At 37.8% G+C, this 23,654-nt stretch overlaps 1 protein-coding gene across 4 annotated transcripts in view; it reads left to right on the top strand.

Moving 5' to 3' along the window:
• SRBD1 (S1 RNA binding domain 1) overlaps positions 1-23,654 on the top strand; it is a 243,606-nt gene that overhangs the window by 63,380 nt on the left and 156,572 nt on the right. For all 4 annotated transcript variants that reach the window (XR_009739351.1, XM_061432247.1, XM_061432246.1 and 1 more), the window contains 2 exons: positions 9,685-9,775; positions 12,508-12,615. Coding sequence is in view for 3 of the 4 variants with exons in the window: in XM_061432247.1 (XP_061288231.1) it covers positions 9,685-9,775; positions 12,508-12,615 (199 nt within the window). In the remaining variant the exon portion in view is untranslated. The remainder of the gene's footprint in view (positions 1-9,684; positions 9,776-12,507; positions 12,616-23,654) is intronic.

Here is a 23,654-nt window from a genome sequence, read left to right as displayed (position 1 = left end):
CATTTTGATTTCAAGATTTCGGGTCAATTTCACTATCATTATTCGGAATTCTTTATCAGGTAGATTCCCTATCTCTTCCTCTTTCTTTTGATTTGGTGGGCATTTATCCTGTTCCTTTATCTGCTGGGTATTCCTGTCTCTTCATCTTGTTTAAATTGCTGAGTTTGGGGTGTCCTTTCTGTATTCTGGCAGTTTGTGGAGTTCTCTTTATTGTGTCCTTTCCTCGCTCTGTGTGGGTTTGTACAGGTGGCTTGTCAAGGTTTCTTGGTTAGGGAAGCTTGTGTCGGTGTTCTGGTGGGTGGAGCTGTATTTCTTCTCTCTGAAGTGCGATGAAATGTCCAGTAATGAGTTATGGGATGTCTGTGGTTTTGGGGTGACTTTGAGCTGCCTGTATTTTGGAGCTCAGGACTGTGTTCCTTGTTGCTGGAGAATTTGCTTGGTATGTCTTGCCCTGAAACTTGTTGGCCCTTGTGTGGTGCTTCGTTTCAGTGCAGGTATGGAGGCATTTGATGAGCTCCTGTCAATTAATGTTCCTTGGCGTCAGGAGCTCCCTGGAGTCAGGAGCTCCCTGGAGTCAGGGTTTGGACTTAAACCTCCTACTTCCAGTTATCAGTCTTATTTTTACAGTAGTTTCATAGCTTCTCCTTCTATATAGCACCATTGATAAAACATCTACGTTAAAGATGAAAAGTTTCTCTACCGTGACGGTCACCCAGAGAGGTTCACAGTGGTATATGAAGAAGAGAAGAGGGAGGAGGGAGTTAGAGGTGACCCGAATGAGATGAGGTGGAATCAATAGAGGAGAGAGTGGGCTATCCAGTAATCTCTTCCTTATGTGCACTCCACAACTGGACCGCTCAGAGTTGTTCACAGAGTTATACAGAGATGAGAAGAAGGAGGAAGGTGACAGAGGTGGCCAGGAGGATAAAAGGGGGAATGAAAAGGAGGGAGACAGATCCAGACAGTAATCAGTTCCCTAAGTGTTCTCCACCGTCTGGAACACACAGAAATTCACAGAGTTGGGTAGAGTAGAGAGGGGTTAGGAAGGAGACACAGGCGACCTGGTGGAGAAAAAGGAGAGTCCAAAGGGAGAGACAGCAGTTAAGCCAGTAATCTCGCTCCCTAGTGATAAATGGGTACTGAAGATTGGGTTCTTAAAGGTACAAAATTGGTAACAAATACATAAAAGCAAAAATTAAAAATCTAGAGTAGAGTTTGGAATTTCAAAAATACGATGTTAAAGAAAAGAAGAAGGAAAAGAAAGAGAAAAAAAACGAACAGACAAAAACAAACAAGGTCGTGAAAATTACAAAGAAAATACAGGTACAAAATTGGTAACTAATACCAAAAAGCAAAAGTTAAAAATCTAGAGTAGAGTTTGGAATTTCAAAAATACAATGTTAAAAAAAGAAGAAGAAAAAGAAGGAGTGAGAAAAAAAAAACCAGCAAGAACAAAGTCTCATAAATTATAAAGAAAATACAGGTACAAAATTGATAACAAATACCAAAAAGCATAAATTAAAAATCTAGAATAGAGTTTGGAATTTCAGATATACAATGTTATTTAAAAGAAGAAGAGAAAGAAACAGAGAAAAAGAAAAAGAGAAAATAAAAAAGGGTCACAGAAATTATAAAAAAAAAAAAAAAAAAACTATAGGTACAAAATTGATAACAAATACCAAAAAGCTAAAATTAAAAATCTAGAGTAGAGTTTGGAATTTCAAAAATACAATGTTAAAGAAAAGAAGAAAAAAAAAATAAGGTCAAAAAAATTATAAAAAATATATATATGAAGTTTGCTTTAAAAAAAATGGGGTCTTTTTTTTTTTTTGCAAAGTAATCGGTTATAAAAGTGAAAATTAAAGGAATAATAGAGGACTTAAAAAAAATTTTTTTTTAATTAAAAATAGAAAAAAAGAAAGAATGATTGTAAAAATAGTAAAAATATATCTAGGACTTTCTCTGGTTTTGTTGTGAGTATTGCGGGTTCAGTTCATTTTTGCTAGTTCCTGGGTCTGACTTATATTTCTCAACATCTATAGGCCCCTTCCTATGTAGTTGGTACTAACCACAGGGTTTTAATCTATTGCCTGTAGATTCCAAGGCGATTCCCTCTGTTATAGCTTCTTCTGTTTGCTGGTCTCTTCAGTGTGTGGTTTAACCGCCCTGACACAAAGGGGATGGTGGAGGACAGTTTTTTTTTTTTTTTTTTTTTAGGCTCACTTGTTCAGTTGCGCTGAGGGGAGGTAGGGAGGGATGCTGCAAACAAATAACACTGGCATGTGCTCACAGTGCCTCAGCCACACTGGGTCTGCCCTGCCCCCCCGCCCCCTCTCATGGCGCGTGTGGCCTCCCTACCCACGCTGCTCAGGGTCTAGGTTGCTCCACTGGGAACCATCCGTGGCCGGCCCTGGGCTGCCTGCACTTCCAGATCCAAGCCGCTCAGGTTCAGGCACTCGGGTAGTCCTCAGAGGCGCAGACTCTCGGTTGGGCCTGCGTTTTGTGCCCGCGTTTTGTGCCCTTCCCAGATCCGAGCAGCTCAGGTGATGAGGTGTTTGGCGTGCGCAACTGCTGCGACATATCGCCTCCCCGCCCTGCTCGGTTATCTAGGTGTGCACCGGCACACCTTCTCAGGCAGATGTTGACCGTCCAGACCCCCAAGAAGTTTTAGTTAGCAAAGAAGCCTGCTTACAGTTTTATAGATAATGTCTCTCTGGGGCTGCGATTGTCCCCTTCCAGCTCTGGCTGCCTATCACCGGAGGGGGATGGTCTGCCGCCGGCTGTCTCTGTTCAGTCCTTTGTTCCGCGCGGGCCTGGCGGTGTCTTAGATTAGGGCTGGCTTTTCACATGGTAGATATCCCACAGTCTGGTTTGCTAGCCCAAATTATTTCGCTCAGATAGCGCTCGGGGTATTCAGGCCAGTTCCTTGCAAAGCAGACCGAGCCACGCCTCCCTGCCCAGCCCCCGCTTGCTAATGGCGGATGCAGGCGTCTGCTCTGCTTCTCCGCTGGGGGAGTTACCGGAGGGCTCACAATGTGCGGGTTTTAATTGTTTATTTATTTTTCCTCCCTGTTATGTTGCCCTCTGTGCTTCCAAGGCTCGGCACAGACTCGGCAGTGAGAAGGACTCCTGGTGTTTGGAAACTTTTCTCTTTTTAAGACTCCCTTCCCCGGATGGAACTCCGTCCCTCCCTCTTTTGTCTCTTTTTTTGTCTTTTATATTTTTTCCTACCTCCTTTCGAAGACTTGGGTTGCTTTTCTGGGTGCCTAACGTCCTCTGCCGGCATTCAGAAGTTGTTTTGTGGAATTTACTCGGGGTTTAAATGTTCTTTTGATGAATTTGTGGGGGAAAAGTGTTCTCCCCGTCCACCTCCGCCATCTTAGCTCCTCCCTCTATGATGCATTTTAATACTGTATATATTTTAAATACCACAAGTCATTTTTATTGTTTTGTCCACTCAGTATTTTTTTTTTCCTGTTTACTCATTTATTTGCCCTTTCTATTATCTTTTCTTTCTACATTTCTGTATCCATTTGAGATCATTTTCTTTCTTCCCAAAACTCTAGCCTGTTACTTTTTAATGTAGATCAGGTAGTGAAAAATTGTCTCAATTTTTTTTTTCTTGACTGCAAGTTTCTGATTTGCCTTCAGATTTGAAAAATATTTTGCTGGGTATAGAATTCAAGATTGGCAGTTATTTCCAGTAATTTAAAGACGTCTTTTTTCTTTTCTGACTACTATAGTTCCTGTTTAGAAATCAGCCAAAAATCTTATTATTGTTTCTTTGAAGGTAATAGTTTTTTCCTCTACTGAAAAAATTTTTTCTTTTTGGTTTTTAAAAGTTTTCTTACATACTTAATAGTTCTTTGTGTGTGTATTGTTTGTTTTGAGGGGAGAACATGAATTGTGCTTGAGGTTTGTAGACTTCTTGAATCTTTTTTCTGGAATTCTAATTACACGTATTTTAGATCATTCAATTTCTTCTTCTATTTCCAATTCTTTTATTTTCCATTGACTGTCTTAATAATTAATCCTTTATTCTGGTATGTCTAGATCAGATCAGATCAGTCGCTCAGTCGTGTCCGACTCTTCATGACCCCATGAATCGCAGCACGCCAGGCCTTCCTGTCCATCACCAACTCCCGGAGTTCACTGCGACTCACATCCATCGAGTCAGTGATGCCATCCAGCCATCTCATCCTCTGTTGTCCCCTTCTCCTCCTGCCCCCAATCCCTCCCAGCATCAGAGTCTTTTCCAATGAGTCAACTCTTCGCAAGAGGTGGCCAAAGTACTGGAGTTTCAGCTTTAGCATCATTCCTTCCAAAGAAATCCCAGGGCTGATCTCCTTCAGAATGGACTGGTTGGATCTCCTTGCAGTCCAAGGGACTCTCAAGAATCTTCTCCAACACCACAGTTCAAAAGCATCAATTCTTCGGCACTCAGCCTTCTTCACAGTCCAACTCTCACATCCATATGTGACCACAGGAAAAAACCACAGCCATGACTAGACGGACCTTTGTTGGCAAAGTAATGTCTCTGCTTTTGAATATGCTATCTAGGTTGGTCATAATTTTCCTTCCAAGGAGTAAGCGTCTTTTAATTTCATGGCTGCAATCACCATCTGCAGTGATTTTGGAGCCCAGAAAAATAAAGTCTGAAACTGCTTCCACTGTTTCCCCATCTATTTCCCATGAAATGGTGGGACTGGATGCTATGATCTTCGTTTTCTGAATGTTGAGCTGTAAGCCAACTTTTTCACTCTCCTCTTTCACTTTCATCAAGAGGCTTTTTAGTTCCTCTTCACTTTCTGCCATAAGGGTGGTGTCATCTGCATATCTGACGTTATTGATATTTCTCCCAGCAATCTTGATTCCAGTTTGTGTTTATTCCAGTCCAGCGTTTCTCATAATGTACTCTGCATATAAGTTAAATAAACAGGGTGACAATATACAGCCTTGACGAACTCCTTTTCCTATTTGGAACCAGTCTATTGTTCCATGTCCAGTTCTAACTGTTGCTTCCTGTCCTGCATACAAATTTCTCAAGAGGCAGATCAGGTGGTCTGGTTTTCCCGTCTCTTGAAGAATTTTCCACAGTTTATTGTGATCCACACAGTCAAAGGCTTTGGCATAGTCAATAAAGCAGAAATAGATGTTTTTCTGGAACTCCCTTGCTTTTTCTATGATCCAGCGGATGTTGGCAATTTGATCTCTGGTTCCTCTGCCTTTTCTAAAACCAGCTTGAACATCAGGAAGCTCACGGTTCACATATTGCTGAAGCCTGGCTTGGAGAATTTTGAGCATTACTTTACTAGCATGTGAGATGAGAGCAATTGTGTGGTAGTTAGAGCATTCTTCGGCATTGCCTTTCTTTGGGATTGGAATGAAAACTGACCTTTTCCAGTCCTGTGGCCACTGCTGAGTTTTCCAAATTTGCTGGCATATTGAGTGCAGCACTTTCACAGCATCATCTTTCAGGATTTGGAATAGCTCAATTGGAATTCCATCACCTCCACTAGCTTTGTTCATAGTGATGCTTTCTAAGGCCCACTTCACTTCACATTCCAGGATGTCTGGCTCTAGGTCAGTGATCACACCATCGTGATTATCTGGGTCGTGAAGATCTTTTTTGTACAGTTCTTCCGTGTATTCTTGTCATCTCTTCTTAATATCTTCTGCTTCTGTTAGGTCCATACCATTTCTGTCCTTTATCGAACTCATCTTTGCATGAAATGTTCCTTTGGTATCTCTGATTTTCTTGAAGTGATCCCTAGTCTTTCCCATTCTGTTGTTTTCCTCTATTTCTTTGCACTGATCGCTGAAGAAGGCTTTCTTATCTCTTCTTACTATTCTTTGGAACTCTGCATTCAGATGTTTATATCTTTCCTTTGCTCCTTTGCTTTTTGCTTCTCTTTTTTTCACAGCTATTTGTAAGGCCTCCCCAGACAGCCATTTTGCTTTTTTGCATTTCTTTTCCATGGGGATGGTTTTGATCCCTGTCTCCTGTACAATGTCACGAACTTCATTCCATAGTTCATCAGGCACTCTATCTATCAGATCTAGGCCCTTAAATCTATTTCTCATTTCCACTGTATAATCATAAGGGATTTGATTTAGGTCATACCTGTATGGTCTAGTGGTTTTCCCTACTTTCTTCAATTTAAGTCTGAATTTGGCAATGAGTTCATGGTGAGCCACAGTCAGCTCCTGGTCTTGTTTTTGCTGACTGTATAGAGCTTCTCCATCTTTGGCTGCAAATAATATAATCATCTGATTTCAGTGTTGACCATCTGGTGATGTCCATGTATAGAGTCTTCTCTTGTGTTGTTGGAAGAGGGTGTTTGTTATGACCAGTGCATTTTCTTGGCAAAACTCTATTAGTCTTTGCCCTGCTTCATTCTGTTTTCCAAGGACAAATTTGCCTGTTACTCCAGGTGTTTCTTGACTTCCTACTTTTGCATTCCATTCCCCTATAATGAAAAGGACATCTTTTTTGGGTGTTAGTTCTAAAAGGTCTTGTGGGTCTTCATAGAAGCATTTAACTTCAGCTTCTTCAGCGTTACTGGTTGGTGCATAGACTTGGATTACTGTGATACTGAATGGTTTGCCTTAGAAATGAACAGAGATCATTCTGTTGTTTTTGAGATTGCATCCAAGTACTGCATTTCGGACTCTTTTGTTGACCATGATGGCCACTCCATTTCTTCTGAGGGATTCCTGCCTGCAGTAGTAGATATAATGGTCATCTGAGTTAAATTCACCCATTCCAGTCCATTTCAGTTCTCTGATTCCTAGAATGTCGACATTCACTCTTGCCATCTCCTGTTTGACCACTTCCAATTTGCCTTGATTCATGGACCTGACATTCCAGGTTCCTATGCAATATTGCTCTTTAGAGCATCGGACCTTGCTTCTATCACCAGTCACATCCACAGCTGGGTTGTTTTTGCTTTGGCTCCATCCCTTCATTCTTTCTGAAGTTATTTCTCCACTCATCTCCAGTAGCATATTGGCACCTACTGACCTGGGAAGTTTTTCTTTCAGTGTCCTATCATTTTGCCTTTTCCTACTGTTCATGGGGTTCTCAAGGCAAGAACACTGAAGTGGTTTAGGGTCTAATGTGCTATTAAATCCATCCATTGAGTTATTTAAGGTACTATGTTTTTAAGGTTTTGAATTTCCATTTGATACTGATAAAAAAATGGGTTATGGTTCTATGGTGAACTTCTTCACCTTTTTTTTTTTTTGATTATTTACATTTTTCTTATTTTTTTTTTGGTTTAAGTTTTCCATTTCTGGAATAACTTTTTCTTTCACATTTAATTAATTCCTGTATTCTTTCATCTTATTTCTGACATTTTCTAGTTCTGATTTATTTTATTCTCATTTTCTATAATCTTTTTGTTTTGTTTTGTTTATTTTTATATATTAGGTTACAGTTTTTCCCTGTTTGGGGGCACACCTTTCTGTAAGGATATCCTAATCATTTTTGTTTCCTGATTTGAGAAATAATCATTTTATGTGAAATTTGACTGTGATACTTTTCTTAATTTTACATAAAATGAGTTTTACTCAACTTTTAGGAATGAAGGCTGGTTTAGGGTAGCTGCATATCTCTAGAACTGTCATTTCTACTTTTTCCAAATTATTCGGAAGAAAAACTTTTATATCTATTTCGAAAGAGAGATAGCCTTATACTTGTTAAAATTTGCTTTCTTCCCTTTTATCTAGACTTTTTTGCCCCTTTCGCCCATACTGTCCTTGCTGTGTCCTCAGTCGTGTCCCACTCTTTGTGACCCCAAGGACTGTAGCCCACCAGGCTCCTTTGTCCATGAGGATTCTCCAGGCAAGAATACTGGACTGGATTGCTATGCCTTCCTCCAGAGGATCTTCCCAACCTAGGGATCGAACCCAGGTCTCCTGCATTGCAGGCAGATTCTTTACCTGAGCCACTAGGGAAGCCCAGTGTGGATACGATTCTGAACAGTTTTTTTCTCACTGTGACATTTTGTCTTGAATATCCTATGGATTAGTTTCAAGAGTTCAGAGATCAGAGTTTTCCAGTCCTTTCTGAACTTACTGTGCAATGTTTATACTGATCTGTAAATTAGAGTATGCAGAAGTCTTTTTCAGTTTTACTTCCTGGTGTGAAATGAACCAGTTTTAATTTCCAGGGAAGTACCTTCTGATATTTTGAGGCTTTTTCCGATCTCAGGTCCATGAGATTCTGCATTGTTTCGCTCTGCCTCGTCTGATAGAAATGCTGATACACATCCGCCTTGGTGGTTGTTGGTTCATTGTTCCCACCTGCTCATCTTTTGGGTTTTGTGGGGATACATTTTTTTATAAATATATTCATGGGTTTTTTATTTTGCTGTCCCAGTTGTTCTTTTTGTATATTATGCTTTTTTATAGTATTAATAAATGGGTAGTGTATTTTGTCAGTGTTTTTTCCTGTATTTGTTGAGCTCTCATATGGCTTTTATCTTTTACTGTATTTGTATTGTTTATAGGATTGTTCCTTTTAAAATTTTATGCATATATACATACATGCACATACACGTATATATTTTCAGTCTGTTTTAAGACTTTTCTGGAATTTATTCTAATTTAAATTAACAAAGTTTTTATAGTAATCTCTCTGCATCTTCTAAATTCATTTCTAATATAATTTATTTATGTCATCGTTATTTTTCTTGGTTGGTATTGCTAAATTTATGTATTTTTCTTAACAGGTGATTTTTAATTTTAAACTTCATTGGTCTTCTCTGTTATATGAATTTTCTTCTTTTTTGTTTCATTTATTTCTGCTTTTTTAACTTTTATCATTTTCTTCCTTACACTTTCTTTGAGATTATTTTACTGTCCTTTTCCTAACTTCCTAAGTTGGTCATTTAGCTCATCACTTCTATTCTTTAGGTAGTTACCCTCATATTTTAAAATGTATTTCTGGCCAAAATATTGTTTAGTACAGAAAAGGTCATAGTTAACAAGTACGTAGCTAAAAAATTTACACAAGGTCAAGAAATTTATGTATCTATAACTCAAAGGAAGAAATAGAGTAGTATTATAACCCTCTGATATATAATAAATTTTAAATAAATGTTAGCTTTTACTATTTTTGATGTTAAGTGTTACTAAAAATCATTTCTCTTTTAGGTATCATGGTATATTATCCAGTTAGTAAAGATTTAGTGTAGCACAATAGAGTTCTAGTAACTCTGAAAGTAACAAAATTTCAGAGTCCTTATGGCGGTATCTGATTGAAGAATATTGAGACAGTAGCATGAAATCATATGTACCATGTGTAAAACAGATAGTCAGTGGGAGTTTGCTGAATGATGCAGGGAGCTCAAACTTGTGCTCTGGGACAACCTAGAGGGGTGGGTTTGGGTGGGAGGTGAAGGGAAGGTTCAAGAGGGAGGGGACGTATGTATACCTATGGCTGATTCAAGTTAATGTATGGCAGAAACCAGCATAATATTGTGAAGCAATTATCTTCCAATTAAAAATAAATAAATTTTAAAAAGAAATTATATATGTATAATATATATAAAGAAAGATTCAGACTGCGTTTCTAAAAACCAGTTTGCTTTTCAGTTTCAACTTGCTTAATCAAATCAGTGGTGTTTTATGTTTTGTAATTTCTTACAAAATGGCTTATTCGTTTTATTTTTTCCTAAGGTCAGATACTTCATACTGACGTGGTATACCTGCATTGTGGACAAGGCTTCCGAGAGGCAGAGAAAATAAAGAGGCTTTTGCTGAATTTCAAGTATGAAAATAAGTAACCTTTTGAGTACTTTAGTGGCTCAGCCAATCAGAGATAACCTTTGAAGTTCCTAATTTGGAGTGGCGTATTAAGGGAAGTGCCTTGGTATGAGGAAAGGAGCTATGTTAAACCATGCTGGGGCAAATTGCTGGAGAACTTTGCTATTTGGAGACTGGAGGAATGCTGCCCGCTTCTGCAGCCTTCACTAAACAAAGTTGGTAATATAAGCAAAGTGAAGTGAAGTGAAGTCGCTCAGTCGTGTCTGATTCTTTGCAACCCCACAGACTGTAGCCTACCAAGCTTCTCTGTCCATGGGATTTTTCCAGGCAATAGTACTGGAGTAGATTGCCATTTCCTTCTCCAGGGGATCTTCCCCACCCAGGGCTTGAACCCGGGTCTCCCACATTGTAGACAGATGCTTTACCATCTGAGCCACCAGGGAAGTCCAATATAAGCAAAAGTGACCATTTAATTCTTCAGTTTGGGCTTTCTCTTTCTCTTCTTCCTCCTCCCCTTCCTTCCTTCTTCTCTCCCTCCCCCTCTTTCTTTCTTTTTTATAGATCTGAGGAATGGATTTGGCAGTAGTTGGAAGCTTCAGAAATTACTTGAAAACATACCACATAATTCAGTCATAGTTCTTTATTATGGCTTAGAATGTTCTCTTATTCAGTTACATTACATTTCAATTACATTTTATGCAAAGATGGGCACAATAAAAGATAGAAACATTATGGACCTATCAGAAGCAAAAGATATTAGCAAGAGGTGGCAAAAATACACAGAATAACTATACAAAAAAAAAATCTTAATGACTCAGATAACCCTGATGGTATGATCACTCACCTAGAGCCAGACATCCTGGAGTGTGAAGTCAAGTGGGCCTTAGGAAGAATCACCATGAACAAAACTAGTGGAAATAATGGAATTTCAGCTGAGCTATTCCAAAGCCTAAAAGATGATGCTGTGAAAGTGCTGCACTCAATACGCCAGCAAATTTGGAAAACACAGCAGTGACCACACTCAGCATCGGTAAAGGTCAGTTTTCATTCCAATCCCAAAGAAAGGCAATGCCAAAAAGAATGTTCAAAGTACTGCAAATTGCACTCATCTCACATGCTAGCCAAGTAATGCTCAAAATTCTCCAAGCCAGGCTTCAACATTACGTGAACTGAGAACTTGCAGATGTTCAAGCTGGATTTAGAAAAGGCACAGGAACCAGAGATCAAATTGCCAACATCCATTGGATCATAGAAAAAGCAAGAGAATTCCAGAAATACTATGCCAAAACCTTTGACTGTGTGGATCATAACAAACTGTGGAAAATTCTTAAAGAGATGGGAATACCAGACCACCTGATCTGCCTCCTGAGAAATCTGCATGCAGGTTAAGAAGCAACAGTTTAGAAACAGATGTGGACTACAGACTGGTTCCAAATTGGGAAAGGAGTAGTCAAAGCTGTGTATTGTCACCCTGCTTATTTAATTTGTATGTAGAGTACATCTTGTGAAATGCCGGACTGGATGAAGCACAAGCTGGAATCAAGATTTCTGAGAGAAATATCAATAACCTCAGATATGCAGAGGACACCACCCTTGTGGCAGAAAGTGAAGAGGAACTAAAGAGCCTCTTGATGAAAGTCGAAGAGGAGGGTAAAAAAGCTGGCTTAAAATTCAACATTCAAAAAACTGAGATCATAGCATCTGGTCCCATCACTTCATGGGAAATAGATGGGGAGGCAATGGAAACAGAGACTTTATTTTTCTTGGGCTCCGAATCACTGCAGATGGTAACTGGAGGTGTGAAATTAAAAGACGCTTGCTCCTTGGAAGAAAAGCTGTGACCAATCTAGACAGCATATTAAAAAGCAGAAACATTACTTTGCCAACAGAGGTCTGTAGAGTCAAAGCTGTAGTTTTTCCAGTAGTTACATATGGATGTGAGAATTGGACCATAAAGAAAGTTGAGGGCTAAAGAATTGATGCTTTTGAACTGCAGTGTTGGAGAAGACTCCTGAGGGTCCCTTGGACTGCAAGGAGATCCAACCAGTCAATCCTAAGGGAAATCAGTCCTGAATATTCACTGGAAGGACTAATACTGAAGTTCCAATATTTTGGCCACCTGATGCAAAGAACTGACTCATTGGAAAAGACGCTGATGCTGAGAAAGATTGAAGGCAGGAGAAGGGGATGACAGAGGATGAGATGGTTGGATGGCATCACCAACTCGATGGACATGAATTTGAGCAAGCTCTGGGAGTCAGTGATGGACAGGGAAGCCTGGTGTGCTGCAGCCTATGGGGTACGCAAAGAGTCGGACACAACTGAGTGACTGAACTGAAGTGTTCACTTATTCTTGCCTAAATTTGGTTACTTCTAGGTGGGGAGAAAGCTAACTGTTTTTGAGACTGTGTGATCATAAAACATTTCTCCATGACCTCCTATAATACCAAGTGCAGAGGCAGTGTTTTTTATTCTACATAAGTCTGCACTGCCCTTGTGAGATAGTGGAGAGGTTGCTTGGATATATGAGACAATACGAGCATCATATAATATTGTTTGTGCATTCTGTCCATTTTCTCCTGATTGATTTATAAGCATGCCTTGATCTCATCATCTCATGCCTTTTTTTCATTCTGTTTCTTTTTGTGCATTCTGTCCATTTTCTCCTGATTGATTTATAAGCATGCCTTGATCTCATCATCTCATGCCTTTTTTTCATTCTGTTTCTTCTTCAAGCTGCAGCACAGTGGTGATTGGAAATGGAACTGCCTGCCGGGAAACAGAAGCTTACTTTGCTGACCTGATAATGAACAACTACTTTGCACCACTGGATGTCGTTTACTGGTAAGGATGTTAGGAATGTTTCTTCTTCTTTTTTTTTTTTTTTTTGAGAGGCAAAGGAACTTCTGAAGTTCTTCAGTGATGAATTCTTCTTTCTCTTAAGATGTGTACCTTTTTGTCCTCATGTATCACCTCTTCCCATTCTTAAGGGCTTTGCAGGACAATGTAAAGTGTCTGTCTCTTGGAGAAATTTGAGTTTCTGAAACGAGTTGAGTTTCAGTATCCTGAAACGGCTTTCAGATGCAGCAACTTAGGGCTTGGATTCATGGGGTTTTTCAGGCTGTACATTGTGTGAGGCTGTAGCTAACTAATGACTAAGTAGAATGGTGTCCAGGCCCAGCAGCTATAGATTGTGGATAGCTTAGCCTTCTTCTGCAAAAGTTTTTCTTTTTTTAAATTTATTTATTTTTAATTAAAGGATAATTGCTTTACAGTATTATATTGTCTTCTGCCATATGTCAACATAGATTAACCATAAATACTTATGTCACATCCCTCTTGAACCTCCTTCCTACCTCCTACCCCATCCCACCCCTTTAGTTTGTCACAGAGCACCAGATTTAAGCTCCCTATGTCATACAGCAAATTCTCATTGGCTAGCTATTACATTTTATATATGGTAATATATGTGTTTCAATTTGATGTCTATGAATTATTAGTCTTCGGAACTGAGAGCTAAGGTAAGTATTAAAAATTGATAACTTTTCTGATGTTCCTATCTCGTTTGTCTCTTCATCACACGCTTTCATCTTGTAAAGCATACAGTTGACTTCTAAATAGCTTTGGATTAGCAGGACCTAGATCTGTAGTAGTTCTGCTCCTGGATCTGTAGTAATTCTGCTTTCATTCACCATTGTTTCCTCACTTTCCTTTTAAACCTCAAATAGCCATCTTTCCCTTTTCCAAAGGACGGTTGAATGCTAAATCCTAGAGTTGAATACTACGGGAGAAGATAGTTACAATGGATGATATCTAGGGGAAAACACGTTAGAAGCCATCTCCCACTGCTTTTTGAAAAATGTAATTCAGCTAATAAGTATGTGATCAGGATCAACAAAACAAAAACAAAACCCAGTACAGGAAGAAGAATGCTAGGATCCATTCTGATAGGCCAAAAGATGGGGGCTTTTATTTAGTGTAGTATTCCTTGGTACGTGGAATTGTATTGTAGTATATTCTTTATGCCAAGGGACTGCCCTGGTGGCTCAGATGGTAAAGAACCTGCCTGCAGTGCAGGAGACCTGGGTTCAATCCCTGGGTTGGGAACATCCCCTGGAGAAGGGAATGGCTATCACTCCAGTATTCTTACCTGGAGAATTCCATAGACAGAGGAGCCTGGCAGACTACAGTCTATGGGGTCACTACGAGTTGGACCGACTGAGTGACTGTTTCACTGCATTTTTCACTTTTCTATGCCAGGAGTATAATCACGATGTTAGAAAAGCAAATTCAGGGTAACCAAAGGGGATTAGAAGGGTAGGGTCAATCTGTAGGTGACATGTGATCATGATTCAGGATAGAATCAGGTTGAATTGTCTGTCTTAGCTTTTTTCCCTCTCCATGTTGGTTAGGTCAGTCTAGGAAGTACTGTGAATCTTCGCTATTCTGGGAACTGCACACATATACTCAGTCCTTTTGAGAACGTAAGACTAGGACCTGACATAGCTAATTCAGTTTCTTTCTGACAACTTCTCTGATTTCTGTTTAACTTGTTCACATTAATTTGATATAAATATCTTGCATACATTTACAGTGATTGTAAATAGAACTTTATTAAAGACATTAAATATTGAAGACTTGTTGGATTTTATCTGAATTTGCTTAGAGATTCTCCCCTTTCTTGAACTTGCAACAGTGTGTGGTAGTAGAAAGAGGGTGAGCTTTGGAGCCAGAAAAATCTGGGTCTGTCTTTTGTTGTCACCATGTGCTAGTTATGCATGTTTGGAAGGCTTACTCCGCCTCTCTGGTCTTCTCTTCCCTCATCATTAAAGTGGGGAATGCTTTAATACCTGGCCTACTAAAAATGCAATAAATGTGTAAATAGATCAGAAAATGGAAAGAAATAGGGAATGCTTTTGCTTTCAGTAATAACATTTTGAAATTTTCTTTATAATTATTTCCATATTCAATATTAAAACTTTCTTTAATATTTCTTTTTGTGTTGTATTAAGAATTGCTTTACTATATTACTTTGTATCTCTATAAAGGATGTTAATTTTGTTCCCCAACCATAGTAAAGAATTCTTTCATTCTTTATAATTAGTTTTTCAATTCATTTTCTTGAATTTCAAGAGAGTATATGATCATATCATTTATAAAAGGTATTGAATTTATCAATTCTTTTTCTAGTTGTAAACCTTTTTATTTTCTTCTCTTCTTTAATAGTATCATGCAGTATCTTTGAAAAGCTATTAAATAGTAATGATAGGGGATTTTTCCCTCTCCTTTAGTTTTATTAGAATGCTTCTAGTATTTCCCTTAAGTATGTTACTACCTTTGTATATATTTTTAAAAATCATTTAAAGGAAATAGTCTTTATTTATGAGGGTTTTAAAACTACAGATTCCTATTGTACTTAAAAAATCAAAAGTAAAAGATAACATTAATGCTTTTTCAGAATTTTGCCATGATTTTCTCTAAAGAGGTTTTTTTTTCTCTTGTGATCAATATGCTGAATTCTGAAAGTAGTAGGTTTCCTACAGTTGAACAATCTTTGCAGTTCTAATGTGAACTTTGTCATAGTATATCATTCTTTTAATGTACTTTTGGAATATATTTGCTAGTATTTTATTATGTGCTTTTGAAACCCTCAAATGATGCAAATATATAATCAGAATTTACAGTGTGAGCTTTAGGAAAATCAGCTGTTCACAATTTCATTTTGTTATCCTTTTGCCAGTTCAACATACCTTTATGAAGAAACCATGTTTTCTCATCCAGTGCCTTGAAATGACATTGCAAGCTACATTTAAGTTGAAATTTCCAAGCTTTCTCTGGCAGTCATTTTTAATGCTCCTGAACAGATAATCTAGTGGGCGTTCCTATAATTCTTTCAGGTACTTATTTATCCTGAAAAACCTTTTCCTGACAATCCACCAGCACGTTCCTTCTTATCTATTTCTTCTAACAACTTTTGCCCTGATTTTTCTGCCATACAGCATGATTCATCTTGTAACTTGTAAACCCCATGCATTCTGACCCATCTATCCAGCTTCTGTCTCAGTCATTTCTCTTAAAATAAACTCTGGCACTTATACCTTCTATGGAGAAAATCATCCAAAGCTTCAATCTCAGTTATAAAGGAAAAAAAAATCTGGATTAAGTTTTAGATTATAACATGTTGGAACTTAGTTTGTCACACATGTTTAAAGTTGGAAGTGTTTGTGAAAAGGAATTACACAGTATTACATGTATCATTTGTTTTAAGTATGTGCTAGAATGATTTGATCAATTCTCTGGCCCATAGTAGATATCACTTTATTTTTTTATTATCTGAGTATTTATTCCCATTCATTTTAAAATGTCACACTTGATTATTTTCTCTCTTTTTTTTAATTCCTCTTTCTCCTTTTGTTAAAAAAAATGTTTCCTTTTATGTAGTAATGGTGAAATTTATTGAAAGGTAGAAATCACTAGCTTCTTATGAAACATTTATGTTTTTATGTATTGTATCTGGTTTCTCCTACATTGATACCTTCTTTAATCAGGGTACCATGTTTTATTTGTCTCTACCTCCTTCACATTGTGTATTTCTATACTTATAGATGCATCTCAATAAATATTTACTAACTTAAATTGTTGAATATTAATGTTAACACTATATGCTGCTACTGCTGCTAAGTCACCTCAGTCGTATGCGACTCTGTGCGACCCCATAGACGGCAGCCCACCAGGCTCCCCCATCCCTGGGATTCTCCAGGCAAGAACACTGGAGTGGGATGCCATTGCCTTCTCCAGTGCATGAAAGTGAAAAGTGAAAGTGAAGTCGCTCAGTCGTGTCCGACTCTTAGTGACCCCATGGACTGCAGCCCACCAGGCTCCTCCATCCATGGGATTTTCTAGGCAAGAGTACTGGAGTGGGGTGCCATTGCCTTCTCTGAACACTATATGAGACCCCTTTAAACCTGGGAGTAGAATATGGAAAACAGAATTTAGTACTGTTAATTCACACCTTCTCTTAGTGTTCCTATTCTAAAATCTGCAATTTACAAATGACTTTGATCACTGTGTATTTGTTATAACCTTTCCCCTACTTCGTATATTTTCATTTTCTCATACCAATAAATCTGTCTATTTCAGTTTCATCATGCATAAAATGAAATAATAAAAGTACCCATCTTAGAGTTATCATGAAGGTTAAACGAGTTTATATATGTAGTATAATGTGCTTAGAACAGCACACCATTATTAATGAGGTCAAATATAATTTTATATATTCATTTCCTATTTCTGTATTCTTTGTATGAGTGGCTTGTTTGTGTCCTTTGTCCATTTTTTTTTTCTTTTGAAAGTTTTCATTTTGTTCATAATTGCTCATCTTGTTCAGATTTGTAAATTGTCTTTATATTAATGATTAGTTTGTTACAGTTTTTGCAAATCTTGCCCCCGTCTTTGTGTTTATAATTTGAGCTTTATTTCATGTAGAATTTCATATTTTATTTTCTCCAGTTTATTTATCTTTTTTTTTTGGTCCGGAATTTTATTTATCTTTTTTTTTGTTTTCAAACTTTGTATTTATCTTTTTCTTTATGGCTTACGAGTTTTGTATCATGCTTGAAACTTTTCTTTCTGTCTTCTGACTTTTTGTTTTGAAGTCACAAAACCTCATTATCTTCTCAGTTACTTGTATGGTTGCTTTGAAGCTTTATTCTCTAAGAAACCAAAAATTAATGAGAGAACTTCAATAAGCTTAGATAACAGAAATAGAAAGTAGAAGGCTGTGAAATAACCTCAGGGTGGTTTTGAATATGGAAGGATGCCAGTTTCCCTTCAGGCCTCTGTTTGCCAACTCTGCGGTTTTGTAAACAGCAGAACCACCTGATTTCCTCCTTTGCTTCCCCCGCACCCCTCCCTTTCTCTTTATCCTTCCGTCATTTTTCTCCTTTTTCCCTCCCTCCTTATATCTGTCACTTTCCCTTCCCTTAATCTCTTGTTTAGCTATATCATATTTTTGGCATTTCCTGTCATTTGACAGCTGGATTGTTTACTATATTTGATGTATCTTTAGTTTTAAGCCTGTCAGTACAGACATCTGACCACAATTTCAGTGTTTATTTGTAGGCGTATTTAGTATGGTGTTTGTAATGAGCTGAGGAGACAGTTGTTGTTCAGCTGCTCAGTTGTGTCAGACTCTTTGCAATCCCATGGACTGTAGCACACCAGGTTTCCCTGTCCTTCACCATTTCCCAGAGTTTGCTCAAACTCACGTCCGTTGAGTTAGTGATGCCGTCCAATCATCTCGTCCTCTGTAGCCCCCTTCTCCTCCTGTGCTTGATCTTTCCCAGCATCAGGGTCTTTTCCAATGAGAGCTCTTCTGGACATTTCTGTTTTCAAATTTATTATTTACAACTCAGTCAGAAGGGTATATATATGTTGATGAGAAATAAAATATCAAAATTTTTATTGCTCCTTTTTGCTATTAGGTAGCATTCTATACTGCTTTCTTTGTTTGTTCTATTAATACTTAAAATTTCCTGGGCCTCTTGAATAGGTAGAGTGATATTTTTTGGTTCTTCAAAATCTCAGCCATCACTTTTCAGATATTACCTCTGTCCCATTTTACCCTCTCTTCTACCTCTGAAATTCTGTTTACATCTACTCAGCCTTCTCATTCTATCCTCCATGCTTTTTAACTGCTCTCTTTTCATTTTCCATTTCTTATTTCTCTGAGCTGCTTTTTGGTTGCTTTCTTCAGATCTTTTCTCCAATTCACCAGCTTTTTCTTTAGCTTTCAGACCCATCCATTGAATTTTCATTTCTAGAAGCTGTAGTTTTTCACTTCTAGAAGTCCTATTTGTTACTTTTTCAGCTTTATTGAGAGAGAATTGACATATAATAAACTGCACATATTTAATTTTTTTCAGTTTCCTAGGTTTTGACATATGTGTTCTCCCATGAAACTGTCACCACAATTAAAATAATGAACATACCCACCACCCCCCAAATTTCCTCATATTCCTTTGTAATCCGTCCTGCCTTCCCTGAACCCTCCCTCCCCCAGGTAACCTCTGATTTGCTTTATGTAGCTATAGATTAGTTTGCACTGTTTAGACTTGTATGTAATTGGAATCATACAGTATATAGTCATACAGTGTAATTATTTTGAGGTTCATCCATGATGTTATATTTGTCAATAGTTCTTTTTGTTACTGAATATTCTATTGTATGATTAAATCATAATTAGTTTGTTCATTTACTTGTTGATGGACATTTGAATTGTTGCTGGTATTTGGCTATTACAGATAAAGCTGTATGAACATTCTTGTTCAAGTCTTTGTGTAGACAAAATGCTTTCATTCATGTTGGGTATGTAAGTAGGAGTGGAATGGCTATGTGGTATGGTAGGTATAGTTTAACCTAAGAAACTGCCACAATGTATTCTGAGGTGCTTTTACTGTTCTGCGTGCCCACCAGGAGTGTATCAGAGTTCCAGCTTATCCACATCCTTATCAATCTGCTTGCTTTGGCTGGGGGTCTTTTAAATTCAGCCAGCCTAGTGGATATGTAGTGACATTTCATTGTGGTTTTAATGGACATTCCCCAGCAATTAATGATGTTGAGCATCTTCATTTGCTTATTTGTCATCCATGTATTTTCTTCGTGTAGTATCTGTCCAGATCTTTTTCCCATTTAAAAAAATTGTATTATTTTTCTTCCTATTTTTTTATATTTATTCTGAGTTCAGAGCCTATAAGTACATGTTTTGTAAACATTTTCTTCCAGTCTCCCCTCTTCATTTTTTAACATGGTCTTTGGAAAAGCAAACGTTTTAAGTTTTGATGATGCTGGATTTATCAGCGTGTTTTGTATGGTTCTTGTCTTTTGTCTTATGTAAGTAATGTTTGAAAAAACTAAGGTCACCATGATTTTCCTGTGTGTTTTGTTTTAGAAATAGCTTTAATTTTGTTTAGGTCTGTGATTCATTTAAAGTTAATTTTTATATACGATAAGGAGTTCTTTTTTTCCTATATGGCTATGGATTATTCCAGTACCTTTTGTTGAGAGATTTTCTTTTCCCCACTGAATTGCTTTGGCATCTTTGTTGAAAATCAGCTGCTCATACATGTGTGGATCTGTTTCTAGAGTCTGTCTGTTTAATTGTATGTCTTTACACTAATCTTTGTATCTTTAACACTACTAGTGCTGATTTGTATAGCTTAATAAGTGATGAAATTAGATGGTGTGGCCCTTCAGCTTCATACTTCTTTTTCAAAATTGTTTGGCTATTCTAGGTCCACAGCACTTATACATAAATTGCAGAATCAGCCTTTCAGTTTGTGCTAATGGGCATCCTTATTTTGCTTGGGAGTTGATTCTATAATGTAATTTGTAGAGACTTGATATCCATCTGTTTAATTTTTAATTTGTTATTTTTTTATATCTAGAAACTGTTTTCAAATCTGCTTGATCATCTTACAGTTTTTCACTTGTTCCTAAATATATTTTTAAACCTATCTTTTACTTCCTTAATTATACTTAGCATTGTTACTTTGTAGTCTGTGATAATTCTAATATCTAAAATCCTTGCAAGTCTATTTCTGCCTTCTGTTGTTACTGCTGGTTCTGCTTTGTTTCCTTTTTTTGTTCTGTTAGTTTTTATTGAAAACTCCTTATTTTCATGGAACTTTGTCTGTGGGAATTCACTGAGGCCTGGATTGATTGTGAGTCTCTTCAAAGAGGATTTGTATTTCCTTCTGTCAGGCTCCTGTAGACACTACCAGTTTGGGATCATTTAAATTAAATTCTCAGCTTGATTTTTTTTTGCTGGCCACCCAGGAGTGTGAATTTCGGCTGCAAACGAAAGAGATGGCTTATGGTTCCGTATTCTCATCAGAGATTTCTCCTGTGATAAGGTCTGAGATAGTCCATTGTCATTGCGATATCTTGGGGTTAGGGTACAGGGTATACTTTGACCCATATACTGCAGATTTAAACTTTTTGATATCAGCTTTATATGTGGGAGGGTTGTTGGAGGAATCATTTGTTAATACCATCTAAGACCCAGGTGGACCCTGGGTTTTGTCTTCGGTGAAGACAAATTCTGTGAAGCTCTTCTCTAATTCTGTGAAGCTCTTCTCTAATTCTGTGAAGCTCTCTGAGGCCATAAAATTCACCTGGTTCAGCAATGCCCTCAGGTAAAAGTAAGCTTCAGAAATCAAGGTTCCTGTGTTCTTCTTTGTCTTCCCTTTTTTTTTTTTTTGGCTAGAGTTTTTTTTTTTTTTTTTTGCCAACTCGCTAATGCATTTAAGAAGATGTATTGTATCTAGTGTTTGTATTTGTTTTCAATAAACTGTTGATGCATCTAACCAGTTTATTACTATTACTGGCAACATGGTCACTACTTAATTTTCTGTCCTTAGTCTGCTTTAAATTTAAAATTTGGTGTGAGATTTAGAAGATGATCATTTAAAATCATCTCAATTTATACTTCTTTTTTTTTGACCTTGTCACTTGCAGCAGAGAAATTGCCGAGCCCTAATCACTGGATGGCCAGGGAATTCCCTCAGTTTATGCTTTTAGGTTAAGAACTATTTGGTTCTTTCTCCTCTGGGTATGAATGCTTATGAAATATGTACATGATATTGTTCTCTGTCAGTTTACTAGCCTTTTTAAAAAAGTATGCTCGGAAGAATTTTGAAAAGTCCAGGAAAATAGAAGGAAAATAAAAATAATTTGTAATTCACCACTCAGAGAATGATATTAATATTTCATTATATTTTATTCTGTTAATAGTTATTTTACTTTATTTATTCATTCATTCAACAAATATTTATCATATGTAGATGATTAATTGAGATAGACTCAAAACAGTGCAAGAAGAAAACTGTTAATTTCTCTTTTGCTTCATAATCATGTTTAGAGTAGTTCTTTTCATTCTTGCCTGTAATAATGGAGAGATCTCAGCTTCTTCATTTCCTTTTAGTCATTAGGGTAGTCTCATTTTAGCAATCATAATATCTTCTCTAGTGTAATAATCAAAGCTCCAAACCTGAGATAAATTAAACTCCATGTCACTCTGGGAAATACTGCTGTACTAATGGGTTTTGCAGGAGCCATAACTTTCTTCCTTTTCCCTTGTTATTTTTCTCTTCCTCTCTGATTCACTAGCTGAATTTTCTCCAAGCTGAGTTCTCAGAGTTGATAATAGGGAAAAGAAGCCTAGCCCTTCTAGACTAGACTCTAGAGGAGAGAGTCCTCTCAGTGGCACCTTTACTGTTGCTGATTCATTGTTCTATGGGGTGTTTTTGAAAAACTTTTGTTTTTGTTTTCTGTGATTTTCACCAATAGGATCCTTGAACTGCGATCCCTGTGACTTGGCAGATATCTTCTCTGGTTATGACTCTCCTTCTCTAGACCCAGGCTTTAGGCAGGCTGTTCTCTGATATCCTTTGCTACTCAGTCCTCTGGGGCAGAGCAGTTTGCCAGGTAGCGCAGTGGTAAAGGATCTGCCTGCTGATGCAGGAGACACAGGTTCAATCCCTGGGTAGGGAAGATCCCCTGGAGGAGGAAATGGCAATCCACTCCAGTATCCTTGCTGAGAGAAATCCCATGGACAGAGGAGCCTGGCAGGCTATTGTCCATGGGTTCGTAGAGTCAGACATGACTGAGTGTACACACACCTCTTAAACAGGATCTCTTTCAGGCTTACCTCCCACTTCCTCCTGCAGACCTATCTGGCTCATACATCCTTGCTTACTCTAAAAGGGGGATCAGCAGATTAGTGCAGCTCTCCCCCTTTTTATTCTTTTTCTCTCCTATGCTTGTTCTTGCATCTATTTTCCTTATATTCACATGTTGGTCCTAGTGAAGCCCCATCACATGACATGGGGCAAGTGGGATCCTTCCACCTGAGGTGCTCTCATGCAATCAGCAAAGTATGTTCCTACCCAAACTGTATGGCAGGTGCAGTACTATGTGCTGGGAGTGAGAGCAGTGAACAAGACAGACAAGGTACCTGCCTTCTTCAAGCCTTTATTCTAGGGAGGAAAACAGATAATAAAGGCACAAGTGTGTGCATATATGTGTGTGTGTGTGTGTTTATATACTATGTCAATTAGTGATAAATTCTATATAGAGAATTAAAAGCAAGGTAAGTGGATAGAGAGGGACAAGAAGTGACATTTTTGGTAGAGATAGATATAACAAATACTCTTGTCTTTTAGTGATAGGAATTCTATTTGTGTGGTGTGATGTATGAGATATATTAAGGAAACCACCCAGGCTGAAATAAAGCATGATGAATTTATGTCCTTGTTTATCTGTGTTATCCAGGCTTGTGTCATTATTGTCATCTTTTCCATGTCATACGGCTCTGTAAGGCCATGTTTTTCAAATTGTAGATTGCAGCCCATTAGTGGAAGGTGAAGGCAGTAGTGGGTCCTAGCAGCATTAAAAAAATTAAATAGGAAACAATAGAAAATAGAGTCATTTCATATAGTAAGGCTAAGTATTATTTCATGAATATTTGTGTTAGTTGCATATACGTATTGTGTACTGGGTTGAGTTCTTTTGAATTCCTTCACCGAATTTCAAAGTTTGGGGGAATTCCCCATGTATAGTCCCCTGTATATGACAGGCAGTGCTCTGACACCAGTTCAGTGCCCTGCCATTCAGTTCTGATACTGTCTACCTAGAGATAGCTTAGATTCCATAGGCCAGTGGCTCAGTCCCACATGACTGTGAACTCCTCCCTACCCCCAGATTGTCACCTGTATTTATGACTGACTAACGAGCTGGAGATTGGAGTTCCCAACCTCTGAAAACCCTCCTCAGGTTTGATTAATTTGCTAGAGTGGCTCAAAGAACTCAGGAAAACAGTTTAA

Source organism: Bos javanicus, chromosome 11 (assembly GCF_032452875.1).
Source record: "Bos javanicus breed banteng chromosome 11, ARS-OSU_banteng_1.0, whole genome shotgun sequence".
Classification (NCBI taxonomy): Eukaryota; Metazoa; Chordata; class Mammalia; order Artiodactyla; family Bovidae; genus Bos; species Bos javanicus.
The sequence above is the reverse complement of the archived record's forward strand: the minus strand, read 5'-3'. Positions and strand labels throughout refer to the sequence as shown.